The sequence below is a fragment of the Musca autumnalis genome, unplaced genomic scaffold, assembly GCF_047663935.1.
Source record: "Musca autumnalis isolate F117 unplaced genomic scaffold, ASM4766393v1 scaffold_2, whole genome shotgun sequence".
NCBI lineage: Eukaryota > Metazoa > Arthropoda > Insecta > Diptera > Muscidae > Musca > Musca autumnalis.
In genome coordinates, this window is record NW_027411755.1 from 239,550,936 (window position 1) to 239,578,447 (window position 27,512).

Sequence of the window (27,512 nt, forward strand, 5' to 3'; positions counted from 1 at the left end):
AAAATGAACTTCATTGGACAACTCCGTCCAATATCTCTCTTACAAAAATTCAATTTTTCGCTTGAATACAGCTTAAGAACAATTTGAAGATTATTTTAAAAACTTCTTCGAAGGCCCCCTCATGATACAGATTATATATATTATTTTTTCGTGGACTTGCATGATTCCTGGCATAATGACCCGAAATATTAAAAAAACCCACGGTGACCAAAGTATATGGTAGCTATTGAATGGAAAGATAGACAAAATTAGATCTTTTTCCAAGATGGACTACACAAAACTTTAACAATTTTGCCCTTTAATTCTGTTTAACACCACTTCTAGGTTCGTGTTGAAATTTTAATATCGGGTAGTTATTGTGGTCATAAATGCATTAGACTATTTTTTAGGGGAAATGTCCCAATATTTGGTCTTCATACACATCCCTCACAATGGTGTACGTTGTATTAGATCTTTTCCTGATGAGGAGGAACAACCACCAGAAACGCTAAATCGTCCAAAGAGGTGGGCCCTGATGGAACCTCCTGAGGAGCAAGTTGAGTTCAGCAGGGATTTAAAACTTTCTCCTATGGGCAGGAGCAAATCTAGGGAACGGGAACAACATTTTTTTTAATTTAAATTTTTTTTCTTAGTGGCTGGGCTTTAACCAAGGGAATTTTTGAACTTCAAAGGACCATATCTAGGGAAGTATGGACTTCCCAACAAAAAATATATATTTTCGTGATCAGGGAAGTGAGATCTACATGTAAAAAAAATCGGAGCTGAGCTGCTCAGCTCATCTAATGCCCCTCCTGAAACTGCTGCATCTAAACAAAGTTCTGAACCTGTCGCTAGCCACTCACATTGTTCCCGATATCTTAAAATGGACAGGGTGGTTCGGCTATTGAAGCCAGGCAAGGATGCCAGCAAAGTTGGATCGTACAGACCAATTTCGCTTTTGTTGCCCGTAGCAAAGACTCTTGAAGCTTTACTCCTACACAGCGTCAGAAATGGCTAGCCAGTTGCCGATCATCGGCATGAGTTCCGTTCCACACAAATTAGTTGACGACTCAACCAACGCAAGCCGTTCTACTTATCAAAATCCTTTGATATTTTCAAGCACTTCACGCGTAACGTCGTACGATTAACTCAGGAACAACCCCCGTAGAGTAAAACACGGAGTTCTCCAAAGTGGGGTGATATCTTCGAAATTGTTTAACCTCTACCTATCCTGTATTTCACCCGCTCCAGACGCGTTGAGATCGTAACGTATGCGGTTGATTTTACTATCTTGGACCTTCCCTGTTGACATCTGTATAAAGCTGAACAAATATTTAACTGATCTTACCACCTTTTTCCCCACCAGGAGTATGCAATTACCCCTCACTAGATCTGTGGCCACTCTGTTCAACACATGGACTGCAGAGAATTCCGACCACCAACTACCCCAAGATTTTAGGGCTCATATTCGACAGCATGTTCACGGGTCTTCTATGGATTGAGAACATTTGGGAGTTCTTCAATTCATTGCAGTCCTTTAGGAGTCTTTTATATATTGAATACCATTGAGAGGTCTTCCATTTATTGAAGACCTCCAAAGGTCTTCAATCTATTGCAGACCTTTGGAAGTTAGAAGCTATTCAATCTATTAAAGACCTTTTGGAGTTGGAGACCTTAAAATGGTATTCTATCTATTGCAGACCTTTAAGGGGTCTATCGATTGAAGACCTCTGGGAGTTCTTTAATCCATTGTAGTCCTATAGGAGGTTTTCTTTCTATTGAAGACCTTTGGAGGTGTTTAATCTATTGCAGACCTTTGGGAGTTAGGAGCTATTCAATCTATTGAAGACCTTTTGGAATTGAAGACCTTAAAATTGTCTTTTATCTATTGAAGACCTTTAAGTAGTTTATCGATTGAAGACCTTTGGGAGTTCTTTAATCCATTGTAGTCCTATAGGAGGTCTTCAATCTATTGCCGCCCTTTGGGAGTTAGGAGCTATTCAACCTATTGAAGACCTTTTGGAATTGGAGACCTTAAACTGATCTATCTATTGCAGACCTTTAAGGGTCTATCGATTGAAGACCTTTGGGAGTTCTTTAATCAATTGTAGTCCTATAGGAGGTCTTCTTTCAATTGAAGACCTTTGGAGGTCTTCAATCTATTGCAGACCTTTGGGAGTTAGGAACTATTCAATCTATTGAAGACCTTTTGGAATTGGAGACCTTAAAATGGTCTTCTATCTATTGCAGACTTTTAAGGGGTCTATCGATTGAAGACCTTTGTGAGTCCTTCAATCCATTGCAGTCCTTTAGGAGGTCTTCTATCTATTGAAGACATTTGGGAGGTCTTCTATCTATTGAAGACATTTGGGAGGTCTTCAATCTATTGCAGACCTTTGGGAGTTAGGAGCTATTTAATCTATTGAAGACCTTTTGGAATTCGAGACCTTAAAATGGTCTTCTATCTATTGCAGACCTTTAAGGGGTTTTCTATCGATTGAAAACCTTTGGGAGTTCTTTAATCCATTGTAGTCCTATAGGAGGTCTTCAATCTATTGCAGACCTTTGGGAGTTAGGAACTATTCAATCTATTGAAGACCCTTTGGAATTGGAGACCTTAAAATGGTCTTTTATCTATTGCAGACCTTTAAGGGGTCTATCGATTGAAGACCTTTGGGAGTCCTCCAATCCATTGCAGTCCTTTAGGAGGTCTTGTTTCTATTGAAGACCTTTGGAGGTCTTCAAACTATTGCAGACCTTTGTAGTCCATCCATTGTAGTCCTATAGGAGGTCTTCAATCTATTGCAGACCTTTAGGAGTTAGGAGCTATTCAATCTATTGAAGACCTTTTGGAATTGGAGACCTTAAAATGGTCTTCTATCTGTTGCAGACCTTTAAGGGTGTCTTCTATCAATTTATTGCAGACCTTTAAGGAGTCTTCTATCGATTAAAAACCTTTGGGAGTTCTTCAATCCATTGCAGTCCTATAAGAGGTCTTCAATCTTTTGAAGACTTTTTGGAATCGGAGACCTTAAAATTGTCTTCTATCTATTGCAGACCTTTAATTGGTCTTAAATCGATTGAAGACCTTTGGGAGTCCTTCAATCCATTGCATTCCTTTAGGAGGTCTTCTATCTATGGAATACCTTTGGGAGGTCTTTTATCAATTGAAGACATTTAATCTAGTAAAGACCTTTGAGAGGCCTTCTATCTATTGAAGACCTTTAAGGGGTCTTCTATTTATTGAAGACCTTTAAGAGGTCTTCTATCTATTGAAGACCTTTAGGAGGTCTTCAATCTATTGTATACCTTTAGAAGGTATTAAATCTATTGAAGACCTTTTGGAATTGGAGACCTTTAAATGGTCTTCTATCTACTGAAGACCTTTGGGAGTTAAGAGGTATTCAATCTACTGTAGACCTTTATTTGGTCTTCAATCTAGTAAAGACCTTTTAAGCATGGAATACCTTTATGTCTTCTATGTATAGAAGATCTCATATTTAATGAAGACCTTAAGAAGGTCTTCTATCAATAGAAACCTTTTTAGATGTCTTCTTTCTATTGATTACCTTTAGAAGGTCTTCTACTTGCATAAGGCCTTTAGGACGTCTCTTATCTATAGAAGATAGGGTGAGGCGATTTGATCACCTTATTGGGCCCTTAGCGTTTCTGATTCCTTGGATTTTACTGAACAAAAAAGTCCGCTAGACAAAATGTCTACGATGAAAATCGAGCCTCCCGATTTTGAATTTTTTTTGTCCAGGTTTTTTTTATATTTTGGCATATAGCAGCCAAGCTATTGAGATTTTCGATCCAACTCTAAGACAAAAATTGTAGCCAAGACAAAGTTAAGAACTCTCTAGATAAAAAACTTCAAGTGAAAATCGGAAGGCTCGATTTTCAGGGTAGACATATGGTCTAGTGGACTTTTTGGCTCAGTAAAATCCCAGGATGTGGTAAGGCGAAGACCCCAGTAAGTTGTTTTTCCTTCAATACAAATCGCCCCGGCCTAATAGAAGAACTTTTGGAGGTCTTCTATCTAGAGAAGACTTTTAGGAGGTCTTCTATCTATAAAATACCTTTAGGAGGTATTCTATCTACTGTCTTCTGTCAATATACATTAAGAGGTCTTCAACTTATAGAAGACTTCTTGTGATATCTTCCATCCTCCCTCTTTCAAACATCGTTTTTTACTGTATTTGCATAAATTGAAATGAAAGCAACAAATTAAATGATTTGAAATCATTTAATTTCATTAACGATCAGTATGTTGGCTGTCGATTAGCGGAATTGTTATTATTGTAATAAAAACAGCAAGTGGAAAAAAGTGAAATTGTTTTCTGTTTCACTTTTTTAATGTGGAAGCTAATAGGCATTTCAATTTCCATTTCTTCCAATTTAGTGGCAATGAAAAGCAAATTACATTTCATTCAGTAATAATTCCAATAATAATTTCCGCAATAACAAATGAGAAGGAAAAGAGAGAGCGATAGACATGCTAGTAATGGGTGTATTATTTATTGGGGAGAGATATGGAAATTCAAATATTTATTAATATAAGCAAATGTTTGCAATATATTTTCGGAAGTCTCCTACATATAAAAGACATTTTCGAGAACCTCTTTTTAAAGAAGACCTTTTGACCTTTTAAAATGTTTTTTCATCAAATTTAAATTGTTTTCCTAAATTAAAAAAGTACTCCTTGGGTTTACATAAAACGAATATAACTCTGATATAAAATCATATATTTCAAAAAAGAGGACACTCTCGAGCATCATTCTGTAAAAAACGGAACTTTGTTCCAAGCTGCTCCTAAAAGTTCTAGTCCACTAAATTTGGAATTTCACTAAAATTTAGTATCTGAGTAAAAATAAAATAGTTCACTTTGTGTATACGATATTGTTCTTAAAAACAACAATCTTATCTACCTAACAAAAAAACAATGAACACAATATATGTTATAGTTTCCGAGTAAAAGTTATTTCTTTCTCCAGAAATCTCCAAAAATTGCGTATTTTCCAAAATTGCAAAAAATGGTCGTCTTAGGAGCACGCCACGCCAACACCTTTCAATAATTTTTTGGTTTCTTTAGTTGGGTTTTGGCCTACGTTCCTTATGGACTATGTATGGGTCTAGGTCCTCCTAATAACTTCATTGGAACATATCACTCAATCTTATGAGTTTCAATTCAAACGCTTATAAAACAATATTTGTTTCTATTTGCGGAAAGAAACAGCAAGACGAACTTTATCACATCCCACTTTCCAATATCGTTAAAATCTAACAATCGTTTAAGTTTTCTACTTCCCCGAACATGGACGGACGGACACTTCACATTCGAACATTTAAAATACAACAATAAAAAAAGTGATCGGATGGACTTCTTATAAAATATGCAACATAGCAACAATATAGCTAGCCAAGCAAGCAACAAACCAACTAGCCATTCAACCAGCCATCCAGCCGGCACATTACAATAATAATAACAGCTTCCGTATGGGGAATTGTAACGCAAAAGGAACGGATCACCAGCAGCACCATCACCCATTTGAAGCTAAGCTAGATAGATATAAATATATAAGAAAAAGAGGAAGAAGAATACTGGCAAGAAGAAAGGCTTATTGTTGTTGGTGATAGTATGACATACATAAATAATAAAATTGGTTTAAAAACAAAATGCAAAAAATCAACAAACCGAACTTAATTCACACTCAAGTGCTAATAATGAAGGCAACAACAATCGAAAAAAAAAAAATAAAGAAACAATTACTAAAAAACCCGGCAACAATTGCCGTTAAATCTTTTGCAACATTTTTGTTAAGCCACAAAGAAAAAGAGGCAACAACAATGATCGTTTAACGCATCAGCAAACACACAAATCGAGTGGCACTGCTGGTAATGGTAGTGGCGGCGGCATGCGGCAAACATTTGCCGTTATTACATGGTAACGCCTTGTTGAGCTGCACTCTGTGGCAGTAGGAAAAAGTAACAACAACAATATATTTTGAATTTTAATAGAAATCAAGTTTTAAGAAGCTAGTCGAATCATATTTTACCCTAAACCAATGAAGACCTTTAGGAAGGCCGTTAGATGGTATTCTAGGCATTATATAATTTATAGAAGATCTTCAGGAGGTCTTCTAGCTATGTAAGACCTTTAAAATTTCTTTCAGTTATAGAAAACCTTTAGTAGGTCTTCTAGCTACAGAAAATCTTTAGGATGTATTCTAGATATTAAAGATCTCTATCTATAGAATACTTTTAGAAGGTCATCTATATATAAAATTTCTTTTAAGAGGCCTTCTATCTTTAGAAGACTTTCAGAAGGCCTATCTATAGAAAAGGTCTTCTATCTATAAAAAAAGACTTTATGATGTATTTTATCTAAAGAAGATCCTTTGGAAGTCTACTAGCTATAAAATACTCTTGGAAGTTAACTAGATATAGAAGACCTTTGAGAGATCTTCTTTTCATATAAGGAGGTTCTTTAGGAGGTCTTCAATCCATTAAAGGCCTTTAGGAGACCTTCTATCTTTAGAAGGCATTTAATAGGTATTCGATCCATAGAAGACCTTTTGGAGGTCTCTTATCCAAAAAATACCAATAGGAGGTCTTCTATCCACATAAGGCCTTTATGAGATATTTTATCTACAGAAGATCTTAAGGAAGTCTTCTGTACATAGAAGGCCTTTAGAAGGTCTGTCCATAGACGTCCTTTAGGAGGTCTTCTGTCCATAGAAATCCTGAAGGAAGTATTCTCACCATACAACAATTTTAGGAGGTCTTTTATCCATAGAAGTTCATTAGGAGGTCTTCTATCCGTAAAAGACCATCTTAGGTCTTCCAATACTACCTTTAAGACTAAAGACCTCCTCTTTCTATAGATAGAAGACCTTTTAAAAGCCTTCTGTGGTTAAAAAAAACCTTTTTCAAGTCTTCTATACCTCCTCCTAAAGGTATAGGAGGTATAGAAGACTTTAAAAACGTTTTTTAACCATAGAAGGCTTTTAAAAGGTCTTCTATCTATAGAGGGAGGAGGTCTTTAGTCTATAGAAGACCTTTAGGATATGTTCTCTTTAAATATTATCTTTAGGATGTGTCCTTAGAAGGTCTTCTATCGGTCTTCAGTCTAAAGAAGACTTTTTGGAGAGGACATTGAGAGGGTCTTTTGTTTTAGAAGACCTGTAGAAGGTGTAGCAAACGGTTTAACATTCGTACAGGGTCATTCATCCCATTGTAACATCTTCAAAAATCTTAGCTTGGTCAACAAATCAGAACTGATTTGAAACAAAACAGTTTCTTGTTTGTTACGGCTGAATCTATTCTTTTGTCACTTCCATTAATGAGATAAAAGATAATAATTTAGTTGATGATGATCATCATCTTTGTTATTGTTGTAACAGTGTGATTGTACACTGCCGCTCACTTGAATAGAACCCCCCTGCAAAATTTTATTCAACCTTCATTTTTTTCCGAATTATACAAGATATGAAGTTTTTAACTTTTATTATATTTAGCTTCATGTGTTTGGAGTAAACTTAGTCATTCATTTCCATTCAAATCCAATTTATATAAAAATTATACAAGAAAAACAAAATAAAGTCAAAAATTGGAGTTGAAAATTTGGCTCATTTGAATAGAACCCCCTTTTAAAACTCGCGAATACAGAAAGATTGTATTAGAATATCGATGCATATTTACTCTATAATAAAAACGAAGTACTTTCAGTACCATTCAGTAAAAGGATATCCCTCCTGATTAAGGATACACCCGTATATCCTGCTTTGGTAAGGATTCTTTAAATAATCAGATGTAATGCCATACAAAGCTTGCTTTTTTCTGTCAACAATTTTATTTTTGGAAGCGTACTGTCTCCTAGAGTCGTATATTTTACGCTTAAGTCATTCCCATACAGTTTAGAGAACATTTACCACTGTAGAATATGGTGGCCCCTCCAGGATATCCGTATTTCTATTGAAATATTTAAGTTTTGATGACTCGAAGTGTACAAAAGTTTATAAAATCGTGATGAAATTGCCACCCGGGATATCCGAAAATGTTTCTCAATACTGGAAATTCCTGTTTTAGAACAAATGAGCCAAATTTTTTACTCCAATTTTTGACTTTATTTTGTTTTTCTTGTATAATTTTTATATAAATTGGATTTGAATGGAAATGAATGACTAAGTTTACTCCAAACACATGAAGCTAAATATAATAAAAGTTAAAAACTCCATATCTTGTATAATTCGGAAAAAAATGGAGGTTGAATAAAATTTTGCAGGGGGTTCTATTCAAGTGAGCGGCAGTGTATGTTCGGCTATATCTCCCGGTCTAGTAATGTGGCTGCCCCGATGGGTAGTAACCACAAAGCTACTGCAGTTAGCTTTAGTAGGTTTGGCAGGGAAGTTGAAAGTGTGCAGTGTGCCCTGTCAGCTTGGCTTATGTTTTGTACGATGTCATTAATCCTTGGTCTATAGAAATTTGCATCATTCCGAAAGTAGTTGAGCTAAAACTACTCCGGAGTTTAGCTAAAACTAATTCCAGAACTTAACTTGACTTAACGCCACCTATACTTCAAATTTAGCATAAAAATGTAAAGTGATGTTTTAAAATAATTAAATTATTTAGCATACTTTAAGGTGCTGTGTTCAGACAGTGAAATATCAGCATTATGTTAAAGGCATTACCTCTACTTATCACTTAAAAAAATCGAAAAATTTTTATGGTTTATTTTGAAGTATAGGTAGTATAGAGTACGGTGCAAAAAATTGCAAGTCGATCGGTGCAAAATTGGGTAACAAATGACCGCAACTTAAAACGAGTTTTTCTCGAAATGACATTTTTGAAGTAGGTGCCAAGGATAGCCCGAAAACGATTGGCCAGTCTTTATATATTTTGGTGAGCTTATTCAATACATAAAAATCTTACCCTTAAGCGAGACAGGTTTTTGGTCAGTTTTTTCTTTGAAAACGTAATTTTGACTTTGACAGTTCATAATTGTTTTTAAATAGATTAAAAACACGATCGGTTTGTCGTGCGCTAATTCTGGCAGGTGTGTCCTCATTGACATGTTAAGCGTAGAGCTATCGACAGCTATTTATCGGGCTAACGTTTGGATAATATTGAATAAATTTGGTATAGCATGGTTATCTGAATCTCAGAGTCGTGGTTTCTGGCCCCATGTTGGGCGCCACAACTTATTATGAGCATTAAAGTACCCCTAAAACCAGTCGTTTATGACTTTCCAAAAGTGGGCTAATGTTGGACCAATAACCTAGAGTATAAATATTAATAGGCGGGATGAATACGTTAAGCAACTCTACCACGGCAATTCAACACCTGACTGCTATCCCCAAACATTCCATGTACAGGACATTGGTGCATCTGGAAAGCTAATCCCCCACCTCGTCATCAGTTAGAAATAAAATGTATTCGAAAATGTAAATAAAATTTTGAGAGGGTTGGCGGATATGTTTAACAACACCACCAGGTCATCGCAGAGAAGACAATCAGGACTTTATAGAGAGACCTCCAGGTGCTCACAGAGGACACACATAGAAAAACCACCAGGTCTTCATAAAGAAAGCAATCAGCTTTTATTTTATAAGGTCCTTACAACTCACTGAAAGTCTTTGTTTTAGAACGTGGTAGAACAATATAGGGTAACAGTAATACCCAGCTGACTGAACTGGGCTGTAATGTTAGTGTCAAATTCCATATAACATTTTATATTTTTATTTCAATTTTCAATGTATATTAGGGATATATATTTTTGAGGAAAAAATATATCATTCGGAAAAAAACAATTTCCCGTAAAGACTTCTTCATATCAATGATATGTAAAATCTTCCATGTCCGAACAACGTGCCGCACACTATAACACCGCTTATAGAAGCAGTACAATATTTGTTAATATGTGTGGTATTTTGTTAAATTTTTTTTTTTTTTTTTTTGTTAAATGTGCTTTTTTGAATTCAAAAACAAAAGTTTTTAAAAGCTTCTCCTTTTACAATGAATTTTTAACGACTCCAAATATTTTTGCAAGAATTCTACATTCTGCGTAAAATTATCCATTTAGTGGAATGATATGGATACTTTCAAATTGAAAATGTTAAGATTTTGCATTCATGTTTTTCAAATATTCAATGAAATGTGAAAAAATATTAGTTTTATAAATTCCAAAAATTTATAGACATTTCTTTGTTTTGTTTATACTTACCGGAGACACTAACATTACAAACAAAAATAAATTCCTGTGTGGTTGTTGATATGTATTTGTTGTAGTATTTACTCTACCTTCTTTGTTCTACCATGGTTTTAGAAGTGTCTATAAAAGTATTTTACATAAGGGTCTTCGTCCTTCCGAAGGCTCTATGAAAGGTATTGATAGAGAACCCCACTAGGTCTTATGGAGAAACGTCCAGATTTTCATAAAGAAAACAACCAGGTGTTTATAGAGAAGATCACAAGACAGGGAATACTTTAGTTATTTAACAAAAAACTGTTTATTGGGCATAAACAGTTTTTTATTGAAAAATAATAATAATTGACAATAATTCGCTAACAGTACAAACAACAACAACCAAAGATTTCTATGGAAGATAGATGACATTCCGTCATGGAAGATGGGTGGCATTCTGTCACGGAAGATGGATGGCATCCGCCATGGAAGATAGATGGCATTCCGTCGTTTGGATTTTATTAGAATACATGACGCTATTACGTGAACCATCTAGCCATAGATAAATCCTGTGTTATTTTCGTGTTCAGAATTTTTATTTGATTTTCCTTTGACTTCAACGCCATCTAGTTTATGGTTAACTCCGAAACCCAAAAAAAAATATTATTAAAACCGTACTGAAACAATCCCAAGCGATACAGCCTAATCTACTTTTTTAAATTTGTAAACAGGTGCCTATTTATGTGAAGGTGTTAGGTGTAACTGGGTTTTCTGAAATCGTTCATAAAAGGATAGAAAATAATTCCGCAACTTTACTTGACTTAACGCCATCTATACTTCAAATTAAGCATTACAGTATAATCGGTTGTTTGAAACGAAATAAATTAGTTAGCATACTTTTAGATGCTGTGCTCAGGCTGCAAGCAAGCGGCAAACTACTACATAACCAATTCTTTGCCTGGAAGAAATGAAATAAGGTAGAATTTTGGAACTCCTGTTGTATTATTAATATTAAAGTAGTTCAAATTGGCTTTCAAATAAACCAAGCAATATGGTCCTGACGAGTTTATTAAAGTAAATATATTTTATATATAATTATACTCTATATAGATAACCTTTTCAGAATTTTATATCCAACTCAAATCTGTTATATATCCTCTATAGAATGGAAAGCCAATAGAAGAAGCTAATCTGCCCTCAGACTAAAGAAATTTTCTTTACTGCCTCCTACCAACATGCGTTCAATATGTTAGCATACTATTGAAAGAAAAACCTTAAAATAAAACAATAGAAATTAAAATAAAACAACAACAAACCCAAACAACATTATTGCGTGTGTGTGCCGCGGTATAGCCACATGCACCACATTCAATTACATCATATCCTGTCCCGCTAACATAACCTATCCACATAACATGAGAGGTGCTGATGTTTCAAAATACCCAGAAAACACCACAGACAGCCAAAAAAACAAACAATTTTGCCCAAAAGATTGCTCTCTGCATCATTACCACAACCTTTGGCTTACTTCATTTGCCAAAACAGTGGTGTTGATACCTTTTTGGCCATTCACCGAACGGTTGTTGTAACAATCGCCTGCCGACCAACAACCTAGCAACCACTCAACAAGCCGTCCATCCGTCTGTCCATGCATCCATATGTGCTGTTGAAATTGTTTCAAATTTGCATTTTATGTTGAAATCATGTTAGAAAAATATTGTACTTAAAAAATCTTTGTCTATTGTTGATTGTTAATGGTTTCCTGATTGTTGTGGTGGTGGAATGGGATGCGGTGGTTATGCATGGACGACGACAAATATCCGTTGTTGATGATTGTTTTGTAGTGGGCAAAGTATGTTTTAGAGAGATTTTAGGAAAATTACGAAAAAAAGAACAAAATGCCCTTTTGGGTCGTATTTTGAGTAAAAATAATATTTACAAGAAGCCCATGATGAGACCGGGGACCCAATTCTGTTTCTATGAAAACGCAAAATAAAAACAAGTAAGAAAAGTCTATAGTCAGACGGAGCCGACCATGGGATACCCTATACCACTATCCCTGGACAATCGCTCTCCACGGAACTTCTTTTCAATAATTGTGAAAATGAAATTATCAAATATCAGAGATGTAATGTATAATACTTATGACCAAAACCAAAAAGTTATCTAGCATGGCAAAGACATTTTTGTAGCAGGAAAGGAAAATTTAGTTCACACAAACTAAAATTTAATGAAACCCACTTATGTAGTACTACTACTACTTCCGTTGTTCAACCGCTACGTTATTGAAATTTTTACCAATTTCACACAAAATTTCAGTCCATTTAACCCGCTAAGTATTATCTGATCTTCACGTTGGTTTGTACGCTTCTTCTTCATCATAAACTCAAACTTTGTTTAAAATTTTGCGGGTTATTATTTTGACCTACAGAGCCGCTACAAAATTGGTTAAAATTTTGTTTTTGGTCCATTTCATCCCCTGAACATTTACGATCATGTACAAAAACTAATCATTTCCAATATGGCCCGAACCCAACCTCCTTAAAAAATTTGTTACAATCGGTCCGTAATTGCGGCCTTAAGCTTGCATACAATTTTTAATGGACGGACACACATCGCTAAATCGCTTTATCTCGTCGAGATATAAATATAGGCATACCAAATAAGGGGTCTAGGACGAATATTTCGTGGTGTTACATAAACTGTTGGAGAGACAATATGTAGCATGGGATAAAAATGTGGTTCTCTACACAGAACCCATTATATATTAGGCAGTAGGCCCGTTATCTAGCAAACACTTTATTGCAATTTACATCAGATGAAAGGTCAGTAGTTTTTTTCCATATGTAGGCTACTTTGCGAAACATATATGTCCTCAAGGAATTCACATATCGACCAAAAATAAAATTTTTAAATTTTTCATACAGAAGTAATGGTCCATTTCACCCGCTAAAATATCAGATCATCATTCAAAATTGTAGGTATCTTTTTCGACCTATACTCTTACCCGGTGCAAAATTTCGTGACTATTGATGTATAATTGCGACTTCTAGCGAGTTTATTATTACACTACAAACAAATAACGGAATATATTAGGCTGTAACTCTGTTATCTGATCATGCACACCAACATAATTGGCATCAATTGAAAGGTCAAGCGTTTCACTTTCAAGTATATCTCACTTGTCTGCAATGTCACTTCCAGGAATTAAGATATAAGCTGTATATTAAAAATTTTCACAATTTTCACACAAAAGTTTTGGTCCATTTAACCCTCTAAATATTATCCGATCGCCATCTCAAATTGCAAGCTTCTCCTTTGTGATATACTCTTACCTTATTTAAAATTACGCGATGACCCGAGTATTATTGAGACCTACAGAGCTGCTATAAAATTGAATAAATATTATGTTTTTGGTCCATTTCACCCGCTAAATATTTCTCGATCATCACCAATAAGAATAGGGATCTATTCTGGCCTGAACCCGACCTCCATACAAAATTTCGTGACGATCGGTCCATAATTGCGGCCTGGAGCGTGTTTACAATTTATAATGGACAGACGGACGGACGGACGGACTGACGGACGGACACACATCTCAAAATCGCTTTATCTCGTCGAGATATGAAGAATGGTATACCACATTAGGGGTCTCCGACGAATATTTCGCGGTGTTACATGAATTTTTACCAAAACAAACTTATAATACCCTTTTCCACATTGTGGTATAGGGTATAAATAATAAAGGAAACATTTTTCTTTTTAAATTAATTTCTCGTTGGAGTCGAGCTGAATGACCTAAGATTTGTTGCAAGTGAAAAGGGAAAGCCGATGATTCGAACCCACACACCCACCGTTATGCGACCGGCTTCGCTGCTGGTAGCAGCTCATCAGACATATCGGCTGTGGAGTGGATTCTCTGTCATTTCTCCAATGCAAGTTGTTTTTTTTTTTCATTGCAAATTTTTATAGAACTAAAATCCAGAACTATATAGAACTAAAATCCAGTGTAAATATTGCACTCGACGATGACGGTGAAGTCTGTCATAGTTTTTAAGTAATTTTGACGCTAAATTAAGTTTTACATATCCCCTGAAGATGCAATTTAATCAATTGCGAAATATTGGAAAGTAAATAAAATACACAATATGGCCTAAAGCTCAACAACAAATAGAACTGTTTTAATAAAACCAAAAAGGTCGAATAAACAACAACAACTAAACTTAATTCTTCCATTTTCATTTTTTTTTTACAATTCGCTCACTCGCTCGTTAACAGTCGAACAAGAACCGACGAGTTCATGTAATTAGATTTAGTTTCGTTTTTCAATTGTCTATTTTTTTGATATTGAACGCAATTTACTGAAGTAGTTGTTGTAATGTTTTTGGAAAAGATAAGAACGACACTTAATAAAAAACTTGTACTTTTTATTATTATTGAAGTATAGCAACAACAACAACACCAACGATAACCAAGTGCTTTAGTTTACACGCTTATTAGTTTTGATGATTTATTTTTCTACTAGTGTTGATAAAAATAGAAAATAGAAAACAAAATGAATTGAACATTTATTAATGGGAAATTATATCTTTACAAGCAATTTCAATTTTACAACTTGAATTGGAAAATACAAAATACATTTTATACTACCATAACCTAAGGGTCTCATTCGGCGGATGCAACGGAATGACTGTCACGTAGACCTTGGTGCAGGTCTAAGGACATGCAGCTTCCCTGCAAACATTTGAAAGATGGTTTGATCAGATTATTTTTCTGTGATTGTTTTCGGAGATCTTTTAGCGAGTTTGTATGAGCTTTGTTGGTGTTTTCTACAAATCCAGGCGAAAGGGCTAAATCTAGTGATTGTAATTTGCAAACAGGTCCCTAATTACGAGAAGGGGTTAAGTATAACAGGGTTTTCTGCAAACGTTCATAAATATACAAAAATAATACAGGAACTTTACTGGGCTTAACCCCATCTGTACTTCAAATTTAGTATTACAATTGTAAATGGCTGTTTGAAAAATAGCTTATTTAGCATACTTTTAGATGCTGGCTTCAGACAGTGAGATATTAAGGAATCAGAATCAAACTAGATCTGCAATTCTCTCGGGAAAAAAGAAATAAAGTAGAATTTTGGAACTTCAGTGGTATATGTTATATTTAAGTAGTTAACATTGGCATCAAAAAGTCTTAGGACTTGAAAAAAGTGACTGTCATTGGTTCAATCCTTGCACATCGTAACATTTCTCTCAAACATAAATCAAGTTCATAGATCGACTATATGGAACAAAATCTACAGGTGCCTATCCCACAAAAGTTTAAAATGTTCGTTTAAATGCCGTGTAAGGACCGATTATGTTGAAACTATCATCAAAGGTGGTATAATTTTTTTCCTGATCATGTCAATTGTTTCTAACATAATGGGCCGAAATCTTCAAAAAAAAAAATCCTATTGTGACCAACTAAAATGGTTGGTGGACATGATAACTATCAGATGAACTTCAGATCATGTTCCAAGAATTACGTCGGCTTATTCCTTAGGGTATTTACTCCACAAAAGTGTCACACATTAGCTCTTAAATCCAGTGTAACATTTTCTTGGATCGCTTTGAAATTTGATGATCTGCCGCATTTCAGGCCAATTAAAAATTTTAATGGTGGGTATTCCTTCTGATCTTCATTACAATAGTATATTTTCTAGCGGAAGCCAATTATTTGGAAAGTTTGTAACAAATCGAAATAAAGGTCATAGATCCATCTTTGCTAACGGACAAGTCCACCGTCTACTATCCAGTAAATGTATTGTAGAATATAATGAAACTAATACATTGTTTCATTTTGCTGGGTCAAGCGTACGTCGCAGAATTTTTGTGATAATGACAGGAATAGGTTTGAAGATATAATCTCAACATATTCTTATGGGAATATCTCCGGCTTGACATGGAAGTCTGCTGGGTCTACATATCCTCGGAAATGTGGTTAGATGTCGCCGTTGTGTTTAGAAACAGGTGTATACGCACGACCGCGATTCTTGGCGGATACTGGGGTACAAGAAAATACCAACTGCATATGGCAACACTCTTAAAAAAGTTAAGAGGAGACAATCGTATGCTGAATTTTACGCAAATTTTTCAAATATCCACTGAATTCTACGAGTGGCCTTCAAAAACACACTATCGGGGAACCTGATTATCGGATTTTCACGAGTGACATATAAAAAAATTTACCCGAGAATAAATAATACACGGAACTTTAATAGTGGCTTGCGAAAACACACTGTCGGGGAATCAAAACCACACATTTCAACGAATTACCTTCGGATACCCCCTCTCGGGAAATGAAAACCAATGAATATTGCTGTCACTTTTGGGAATTGATACACACTGGCTCCAGCAAAGTGGATATTTGGTGCCCCTAAAATATCCAATACCACTTTCATGATACAATTGTTTAGTCCACAAATAAAGTATTTCCGTTTAACTATTCACTGAAATGAGCGACTGGACTAGGTATATCAAAGTCCTTCATTCTAGAGCTAAAACACATCCAACGTTTGGGTAAAGTTTTGTGTCGTTTGGCCGTTTTTACACTGTTGGGCATGATGCCGAAAAATTCAAATTCATTTGAAATATATGCCGGCAAACAGATCAACGCTGGACTTTGGTGTCGCCGTCGACCTATTGTTGTTGTTTTTTCTCAACGCCCAACACAAAACTTTACTCAAACGTTGGATGTGTTTTCAGCTTAATTCATTAAAAGAGCGAACGACAATTGCAATAATTCACCGTAAAGAGTGGCATAACTAAGTTCATTAAAAATAATTCATTTTAGTTCACTGAGAGAGAGCAAAGGAGCTTTGGTTGATTGATGTCCGAACAAGTTTTTCGCTCTTAAATAGCGGTAACAAGAACCAAATGTTGGATGAGGTCTCACGGTGCACCTGAACTAACTACAACTAGGAATTTTTTGCGGATTCTGAAACTACAATTTTTATAGATGAGAAAAGTCAGAAAGCAAAACCATTCGCCGGAGCGCTTTTTAAGTAAATCGCTGTCAAAGTTCACATTTTTAGGGTTTTTGAGGTTTTCCGATTTTGCTTGGAATCCGCAGGTCCTATCGAAATAGGACTAAAGAAAATGTGTGTTATTTTATTTTCGTAGGATTTACCATTTCTGAGATATAGAAGTTCAAATTGGAACAATGCACTGACTATATCGCCTCCCTATAATGTAATGTCATGCACGGTGTGCCTTAAGTAATTTTAAAATTTTTGCGGATTCTGAAACTGAAATGTTATGATTTCTTCCTAGGTTTTACTATTTTTGAGATATATAAGTTTAAATTGAGAAATTGCAGTCATGATTTTTTTTTATATGGAGACGATACAGTCAGTGAATTGTCCCGATTTGAACTTCTATATCTCAAAAATGGCAAAACCTCCATTTTGATATCGCTTGCGGTTTCCCAGCAAAATCGTGATTACCTAAAAAACCATAAAATTGTTAACCTTGACCGCGATTTATTTAAAAAGCGCTCCGGATTTTTTTTTTTTTTTTTTTTTTTGTTCAACTATGAACATTGTTGTTTCAGAATCCGCAACAACTTCCCAGGTATAAGGACCTTTCACTTGAAGTTGGTTCAAGAGCACCGTGTACTTACTTTCCTTACAAGAAAAAATAGTCTAATGCTGCGAGATTATTAATGCTTTATTAGACTTGTGCCAATCTAGTTCAATTGAAAGATCTAATTCAATATCTGGTCCCGATCGAGTGGCTCGTTTATATGACGTATGTGTGATTTCATACGTTCGTTTATATGAAATTACTCTTAAGGTTAGGAACTAGGACAGTGAACTATGAACAAACTAGTTCAATTGAAGGATTAATTGAAAAGAGTGTATAAACTAGATTAGTCGATATAGTTGATTATAGTTATCTAGTTCACTGAGTATCGATCGAAATATCGACGAACAAACAACGAAGAAACGATAAAGAATGAACTGTCGAGTGCAGCACGTCATTCACGTGTCCATAATGCAACGCCGTTGCTGCCTTTGTCAATGTAAGGAGTTTCATTTACGTTTGGATAGAAACGATTCAGAGCCCTCGAACGGTAGAAAGAAAAGACATATGCTTATTAAAGAACGATTGAACTACTAAACTAAAATACCGAACTAGTTCACTTAAAACAGCTGAACTATAAAAGATCAGCTAAATGAACTAGAAATTTCAAATTTAGCCTCACCCAATTTTGGGGCTTCTGGCTAGAAATATTGTTATAAGACTTTATACAAAAATAACCTAAGAAACTACTTATCTCCTTCCCCAAAAACTGGGTCATTCTCATTTGTCATTTATACTCGTAAAACATCTAGATGGAATTCTTTTTCTTTAGAGCTGAGAATGGGCGTGTCAGTCACTCATCACCAAACTCCTTCATATACATATATTGCGAGATTAAGCTTTCTTAGGACAACTTTGTATTTTTGTATTTTTACAAATGATAGTCCATATTTACATTAGGCAATTTTCCTTGCGGCAATTGTCAGTTTGTCGATGAGAGAGGGTGTTGGGAGGAACAGGGTTACCATATGCCTCACCTCTCTCTCTCTCCATCAAACTGACAAAAAATTGCCTAATATAAATATGGACTTAGGCCTGATTCTTATATCATTCATCTTACTTTGAAGAAGTTTATCTAATTTATACAACTTTTAACTGCGGCAATAAACCAAAATTCTGACGCTGAATATTCTGGTGTTTTTAATATTTCCATGTCAAGAAATTTTACTTTATTTAGTATCAAGGGTACTTAATATTATATTATGTAACTCTTTACACTTGTTTCGAACACATTTGTACTATAGAGACTCTAACAGCTCGTTTTAAGGACGGTCGATCAACCTGAAACTCTCAAAATTTTAATAGAATTTAAATATAATCGGAAAACGACTAAATTGTATATAACCAATCATACACTTGATTCCCGACTATTATTCGATTTTCATATTTTTCATTTTTGTATTTGGAAAAAAACAATTTTCAAAAATAATTCTAGCAAGAGCTGCAAATATGGAGGGCAATACAAGTAGGTTTTAATTTTCTAAAAAAAAATTCCATACAGCATGAATTTGAAAAATTTTTTTAACTCCAAATGTGTTGCATGTTTGTGCTTTGATCGGTGTTTTTCTATATTTCTTACTTTAGTGTAATTGCTTATTTTTTGCAGAAATTTAATTTATTTCTCTTCTTTTGTTACAGGCCCGCTTCTGGGTGCAAGTCATTGATGAGCTGAGGCGTGGTGTACGCCTGAAGAAAGCCAACTATGAAAGGACACCCATCGAATATGAATTAACACCGTATGAAATTCTAATGGAGGATATACGTTCCAGGTAAGTAGTTTTTTCTTTCATGTTTTGGGCGGGATTGGACGAAAATAATCATGTAGAACTACAAAAAGCAGTTAAGACATTCAACTACATAAAGATTTTGTTCAATCAACAGACTATGACTGATGAAATTTTATATAGGAAAGCCCATGACTGATGAAATTATCTGTAATTGAGAAGTCCATCACTCATAGGATTTGACTGATGGACTTTTCAATTTGAAAAGACATCATCTATGAATTTTTCTAATGGGAAGGTTATTACAAAAATTTCTATTAGAAAAAAGTCATGACTGATGAACATTTCTATGTGAAAAGTCATCAGATATGATTTTTTCTACGAGAAATGCTAACTGATGAACATTTTTATATAAAAAGTCATGACTGATGAAATTCTATGCGAAAAGTCATGGCTGATGAAAGTTTCTATAGAAAAGTCTATGACTGATGAAATTCTCTATAGGAAATCCCACGACTGGTGGACTTTTCTATGAGAAAAGTCTATAGAAAAGCCATGGCTGTCATCTGTCTGTCATCACATATGTATCTACGGGAAATACTATAACTGATAAACAGTTCTATATAAAAAGTAATGACTGATGAACTTTTCTCTCTGAAAAGTCCTGAAAAGTCAGTCATAGCTTTTCTATAGAAAATTTCATTAGTCATGACTTGATGAAATTTTTTATGTAAAAAGTCATCACATATGTCATGACTGGTGAACTTTTCTATATGAAAAATCTCAACTTATGGATTATTATGTGAGAGAAGGCATGACTGATGAATTTTTTCAGAGGAAAGATCTAAAAAAAAAGTCATGACTGATGACATTTTTTATATAAAACGCCATGACTGTTGAAATTTTCTATGCGAAAAATTGTGACTGATAAACTTTTCTGTGGAAAAGACATGCCTGATGAAATTTGTTAAAGGAAACGCCATGACTGATGACATTTTCCATGTGAAAAATCATCACATATGCATTTTGCTATGGGAAATGCTATTATGGACATTTCTACATAAAAATTTATCACTGATGGGTTTTTGTATGAGAAAAATCATGACTGATGAACTTTTCTATCAGAAAAGTTATGACTGATGAAATTTTCTATAGAAAAAGCCATGACTGATGGACTATTCTATGTGAAAAGTTATCACCTATGCATTTTTCTATGGGAAATGCTTAACTGATGAATATTTATATTTAAAAAGTCATGACTGATGATCTTTTCCATGTGAAAAGTCAAGTCTTGGCTGATAAACTTTTCTATGTGAGAAATCATGACTGATGAAATTTTCTATACAAAAGTCATGACTGTTGAAATTTCCTATGTAAAAAGTCATCACATATATATTTTTCTACGGGAAATGCTATAACTGATGAACATTTCTACATAAAAAGTCATGACTCATGAGCTCTTCTATTTGAAAAATCACCACTTATTAAGTTGTCTATGAGATAAAACGTGACTGATGAATTTTTCTATGAGAAATACATGACTGATGAATAGTTCCATAGGGAAGATTTATGAGAAAGTCACGACTCATGAAATTTTCTATAGAAAAAGCCTATACTTTTCTATGAGAAAGACATGACAGATGAATTGTTACATAGGAAAATGCTTAGAGAAAAGTCTTGACTGATGTAATTTTTATAGCAAAATTCATAACTGATGAACTTATCTATATGAATACTCATAATTGATGATCTTTTCTTTTGAAAACATCAGTAAACAAATTTCTATAGGATTCTTAATGCTGGTGAACTTTTCTATGACATAAATCCTGACTGTTGAACTTTTCTATGTGTGACTGATGAATTTTTCTTAGAAAAGGTCTTGACTGATGAGCTTTACTGTGTCAAAAATCATAACTGACGATTTGTTTCTACGTGAAAAGTCATCACTGATGAACTTTATGACATAGAACCGCAGACAATTGTTTCAGTCTGAGCTACTTTAGACCAATTGTTTTATATGTCTCTCCTGTAGCCCTATTTCTCTCCCTGTATAAACAAAACATTCCATTTCCCCCTTTTCAGAAAATATCAATTACGCAAAGTTATGGTAAATGGTGATATTCCTCCACGCGTGAAAAAAGATGCTCATGCCCTGATATTAGATTTTATTCGGTCACGGCCGCCTTTAAAGAAGGTAAGTGGAACAAAAGGCGTAAAGAAACCCCCGCACTTTAATTTTATTTACACAATTTAATTCGTTTTATTTGTTTGATGCACATTAAATGTAAATAAATAAAATAATTGTTTTAGTGAGGAAGGTTCAGAAAAATCAACTAAATGACATTAAAAACATTGCAATATGGTTAATTATTTATTTTTTAATTGCGTATTTTATTTCCTAGGCATCGGAACGTCAACTCCCACCTCCCATTAAACGAACACCATCACCCCGTGAACAGTTGATGGATTCAATACGCAAAGGTCGTAAATTAAAGCACATACCATCGCCAACATTACCCCGCCTTAAAGATCGATGTAAGTACACAACACATAATTTTGAAATTGTTTCAAAAGTACGATTAGCTTAATTATTCTGGTTATAGAGGCAAGAAATGAAAGTAATTTTCAAATATCAACTAAAAGCAAATTTCAAATGAATTTCTGGTAGAAACAAAGATTCAATATCATTCCATTTGTGTTTCTGTGAAATTAAATTGTTCAAATATTAATATTTATTAAACTTGTTTTGGGAACATATTGAAATAAAACGATTTAAAAACGTAAGTTAAGTTCAATAAATTTGTATCCAATGGGATTTCAAAGATAATATATCCTACGTACAAGGAAAATTCTCCTGAGCTCGCATTTTGTAAAGTTGTGTGGTCATATAAGTTGATTTATTCAGTTGAACAAACTAATTCAGTTGAACCATTCACTAAAATGAACCATTGAACTAAGTCAGTCAAAGTTATTCACTATATTGTTCAATAAAAAAGCGAAATACAATAATCGTTCCTTTCAGATCACATATCATACCCCCACGTGATATCATAATTTAAGCTCTCTGTGTCCGCTTTAGTAGTGTATTTATATATTTCACGAACGAACTAGTTCAGTTAAACGATTCACTGAAAATAACGATTGAAAGAGCGAAATACAATAATCGTTCCTTTCAGTTCACATATGAGCTTTATGAACTATTAACCCGTTTGCACTTCTGCCCGTAATTTCAACGCCTAGGTAAACGCATAGGTAGGTCGTTACCCTCGGATTAACCTAGTGGATTTGGGTTTCAAATATCAATTCCGTACGGTAAACGTCAAATAAACGCCGTTTATGTCCCACGAAATTCTAATCTAGTTCAATTTCGTTTATATTAACATGAACAAACGTGAAATGATGTTGTCAAAGGTTTTATATTGGCGAAACCGCACAATTTCTACTGAACGGTGGTGGGAACGATGAATCGAACTAAAATACAGCTGATGGACTGAGTTAAGACCTCGACAAATAAGAAGCATGGCATTCTTGCTTAAGTCATGTCTGATAAAAGACTAAAGACCAAGTTGGAATTAATAAAAAGATTTCAGAATCACATTTGAATTAGGTCGAACTTGGTCTTTAGTCATTTACCAGATATAACTTAAGCAAGAATGCCATGCTTCTTATGTGTCGAGGCCTTTAGTTTAATCTAAATAGCTTAACTACAATGAGCAATCAGCTGATTGAGATACAAATAACACCTCTATTGTCTAACCAACAAAATACACTGTTCAATTGACTGATTTATTGGAAAGAGCGTTAGAACTACTAGCCTAGTTCAAAGTCGTTCTTTCTTAGATTTAAAATAAGGAACACAAGAACTGTTGAATGACCATTATTGAAATAGCAAAACCAACCACAAGAACCAAATTACCGATCATTATGTATGGGAATTAATGGATGGAACTAAAACAGGAACCAAATTCGAGGATGAACTAAATGAGCAAATGAACTTCTACAAAGGTAAACAAGTGAAGTAATTAAATATTAAAATTAAACAGCTCATTTAAAGTATCCACATTTAGAATAGTGTGTTTATGATCTTTCCTATGAGAAATGTCGTAACTGATAAACTTTTCTATGAGAGAAGTCATGACTAATGAACTATTCCTTTGAAAAAGTCATGACTGATAAACTTTTCTATGTGATTTTTCTATGATTTTTTCTACGAGAAATATCGTAACTGATGAACTTTTCTATGAGAATGGTGGGGACTCATAATGATTTCTGTGAGAAATTCCATGACTGATGGACTTATCTATCAGGGCAATCTTGAATTTTTCCCACGGAACTTTCCGCACGTAAAATAATTTTAAAAAGTTAAATTCTTTTAAAATAAATATTTTAAATCGTTGAAATGTACTAGAAGCACTCAGTTATGGAATATTCTCGCCGAATCGACAAAAATATTCCCTTATTGGACATTAATATGGAAATTATAAAATTGGGGAGGGAACAAATTCCGCACGGAATTTTTATTCATGTTTGCCCTGTATATAAAAACCCAATACTAATGACTACCGTATGCATTTTGCTACATCTTATGAACATTTCTGTGTAAAAAGTTTAACTGCTGGACTTTTATATGCGAAAAGTCATCACTTAGGATTTTTTCCACGAGAAAACTCTGACTGATGAAACTTTATATTAGAAACGTAATAACTGATAAACTTTTCATGAGAATAGTCGTGATAGGGGGGAGGGGGGGGGGTGGTTTTCTATGTGAAAAATCTATAATTATGTAATTTTTTAGAAGAGTGGTGATTCTGATAAGCTTTTCTTTGTCAAACTTCATGACCGATGAACTTTTTATATATTAAAAGCATGAGAAAAATTAATACTGATAAACTTTTCTATATTAAATGCCATGGTTGATGAACTCTTCTGTGACGGTATTCATGACTGATGAACTTTTTTTATAGGAAATGCTATGACTGATGAACTTTTCCATTGGAAAAATCGTGATTGGTAATAATGCTATGGGAATAGTCTTGAATGATGAATTTTTGTATGTAAAAAGGCATGACTGATAAACTTTTCCATAAGGGCAGATGAGTTTACCTAAAGGAATTGCGATGATTGATACATTTTTCTATGAGAGGAAATTATGAATGATAAATTTTTTATGTGAAATTTCGTGACTGATGTAATGTTATGAAAGAAAGGCCATGACAGATAAACTTTTTATGTAAAAAGTCATAAATGACTAACTTTGAGGAAATTCGTGACTGATGAAATGACATGACTGATGAACTTTTCTATTGGAAAAGTCGTTACTGATAAAAATGGCTATGTATTACAAAACTTGTGACTGTAACTTTTCTATGAGAATAGTAATGATTGACGAATTTTCTATATAAATAGTCATGACAGATAAACTTTTCTTTCTATAAGAGAATTCATGATAAATAAATTCCATGACTGATGAAATGTTATATAGGAAAGGCCGTGACTGATAAACTTTTTTATGTAAAATGTCATGATTGATCATCTTTTCTTTGAGAGAATTCATAGTAATGAAATTTTTTATAGGAAATTCCACAACTGATGAACTTTGGTTATGAAAAGTCTTGACTGATGAAGTTTGCTAAGGGAAAATCTCATGGCTTATAAGCTATGCAATGAGGGAATGAATGACTAATGGACTTTTTATAGGAAATGCCATGATCGATGAAGTTTTCTATCAGAAAAGTCGTGACTGATGAAATTTTCTATATAAAATTAAATGACTCATAAACTTTTCCATAAGGAAATTCATGACTGATGCATTTTCCTACAGGAATTGCCATGACTGATAATTTTTTTCTCGGGAGAAAAGTTACGAATGATGAACTTTTCTATGTGATATTTCATTACTGATGCAATGTTACAAAGGAAAGGTCATGACCGATACAATTTTTTATCTAAAAAATGTCAATACTGGTACTCTCTTCTTTGATGAAATTGATGACTGATGACATTTTTTAAACGAAGTGCCTCAACGGATAAAATTTTCTATGAGAAAAGCTATGATTGATAAAGGTTTATATAAGAATAGTTATGGTTGACTAATTTATCTATACTATGCCGGAATTGATCACAAGTAAACTTTTTTATAGGAAATGTCATGACTGATAAACTTTTCTATAAGGGGACTCGTTACTGATGAATTTCCAATAGGAATTGTCGTGACTTATGACTTTTTATTAGAAAAGTTTCAAATGATGAACGTTTCTATGTGAAATTTATTGACTGATGAAATGTTTTGTAGAATTATCATGACTGATAAACTTTTTTTGTCAAAAATGTCTTGAATGATGGATTTTCTATATAAAAGGTAATTTCTTTGTGAAAAGTAATTACGGATGCTTTTCTCTATGTGAAAAGTCATGACTTTCCATGTAATAAGTCAGGTAAGAGAGCCATGACTGATGAATTTTTCTAAGAGAATTTCAAAACAATTGTTTTCATTCTGATTTAGTTTCTGTTGATTTAGCTCTGTCCGTCTATCTGTGTGGCTGGTGTGCACGAAAACTCTCGAAGGAAGTAACCTATGTGGTCCAGTCTTTGCGTTCTGTAATATTTGGTGCAAATTTAGATCATGTCCGAAGATGGGCCATATTGTTCCTCCACACAAACGTCAAAATTTATAAAATTTTCTCTAAAATGGTGTACACGACAACCTTCGAAAAATGTAGAATATTTAGTCCACACTTTGCAATATTTCTTCCAGACAAAGATTAGGTCCCCAGATGGACTATATCGGCCTCCTCCTTCGGGTACATCCAACACAAAATTTAAAAATTTGTCGCATTTAAAAGACATATTTTGAAGCATGTTGTTTAAAGATATATTTTGAAGCAGGTTGACCTCGCAACCCCTATTAGAACGTTACAATTTACTTTTAATCTTTGAAATAATGGCCCAATACTTACAAACTGAATATCCGATTTGACTGAAACTTTGCACATTGAAACATTTCATCCAAACGTTTCATGACATAATGGTCCAAAAGCTCCTACATCCTACAGTGACCAACTAAAATGGGTGTTTGGCACGATAACTATAGGAAAGATTGCCTGATATCTGTCACACCTATGCACATTGGAACATTTTTCTCAATTTCAAAGATGGACTAAACGATAGTTCTTTCAACTTGGGTATATGAAGGCGTGGACGTATATCGACAAATTGCATATGGAACATTTAATACCCTAAATGAAGACCAAATACCAAACTTCAGCCATTTCTGTGGATTATTGTGGCCACAACCGTCAAAATACCAAGGCCTATACCGACAAATTTCTGGAGGAAAGTTTAATACCCACAACGAAGACTAAGTACCAAATTTCAGCAATTTCGATATGATAATAGCCTCATAACCTTCAAAATACCGAAAATCGGGTGGTACTGTTTTATGGGGCTATGTCAATACGTGTACCGATATAGTCCATTTGCAATACCAAACATCCTAGGAGTAATAGGAACTTCTATACCAAATTACTAAGCTCTATCTTAAAAATTGCGAGCTGTATCTTGATTTCAACAGACGGACATGGTTATATCGACTTAGAATTTTACGCCGATAAAAAATATCTATACTTTATTGGGTCTCCGATGAATATTTCGATGTGTTAGAAACGGAATGACAAATTTAAGTATACCCTGCATACTATGGCGGAGGGTATAATAAAAATAAAGTTGGGAAAAAAGCTTCCATATTATTTGTAATAAAGCATTGACAAATTGGGTTACCAGCAAAGTCCGAATATAGGAAAAGTTCGGAATTAAATTACTGACATAATTCGTATATACAATTCTCGAACAATATACGTATAAATTCTAGTTTCCAATCTTAGCCTTTGCCTGGTTGAATTTGTGAGATTTCGGTGGACTCTATTTTTTTAATGTACCTCTTAAGTCATAACAGCTCAACTCGGAACAGAATTAATACAAATGTCACTATAAAATGACCTTCGC

The 27,512-nt window shown here is 34.2% G+C and overlaps 1 protein-coding gene across 4 annotated transcripts in view; it reads left to right on the top strand.

Annotated features, from left to right (window-relative positions):
• The window catches only part of spir (spire type actin nucleation factor), a 261,309-nt gene that overhangs the window by 191,471 nt on the left and 42,326 nt on the right, over positions 1–27,512 (top strand). For all 4 annotated transcript variants that reach the window (XM_073971127.1, XM_073971130.1, XM_073971128.1 and 1 more), the window contains exons 8-10: positions 19,426–19,556; positions 21,594–21,705; positions 21,914–22,046. In XM_073971127.1, the coding sequence (XP_073827228.1) occupies positions 19,426–19,556; positions 21,594–21,705; positions 21,914–22,046 (376 nt within the window). The remainder of the gene's footprint in view (positions 1–19,425; positions 19,557–21,593; positions 21,706–21,913; positions 22,047–27,512) is intronic.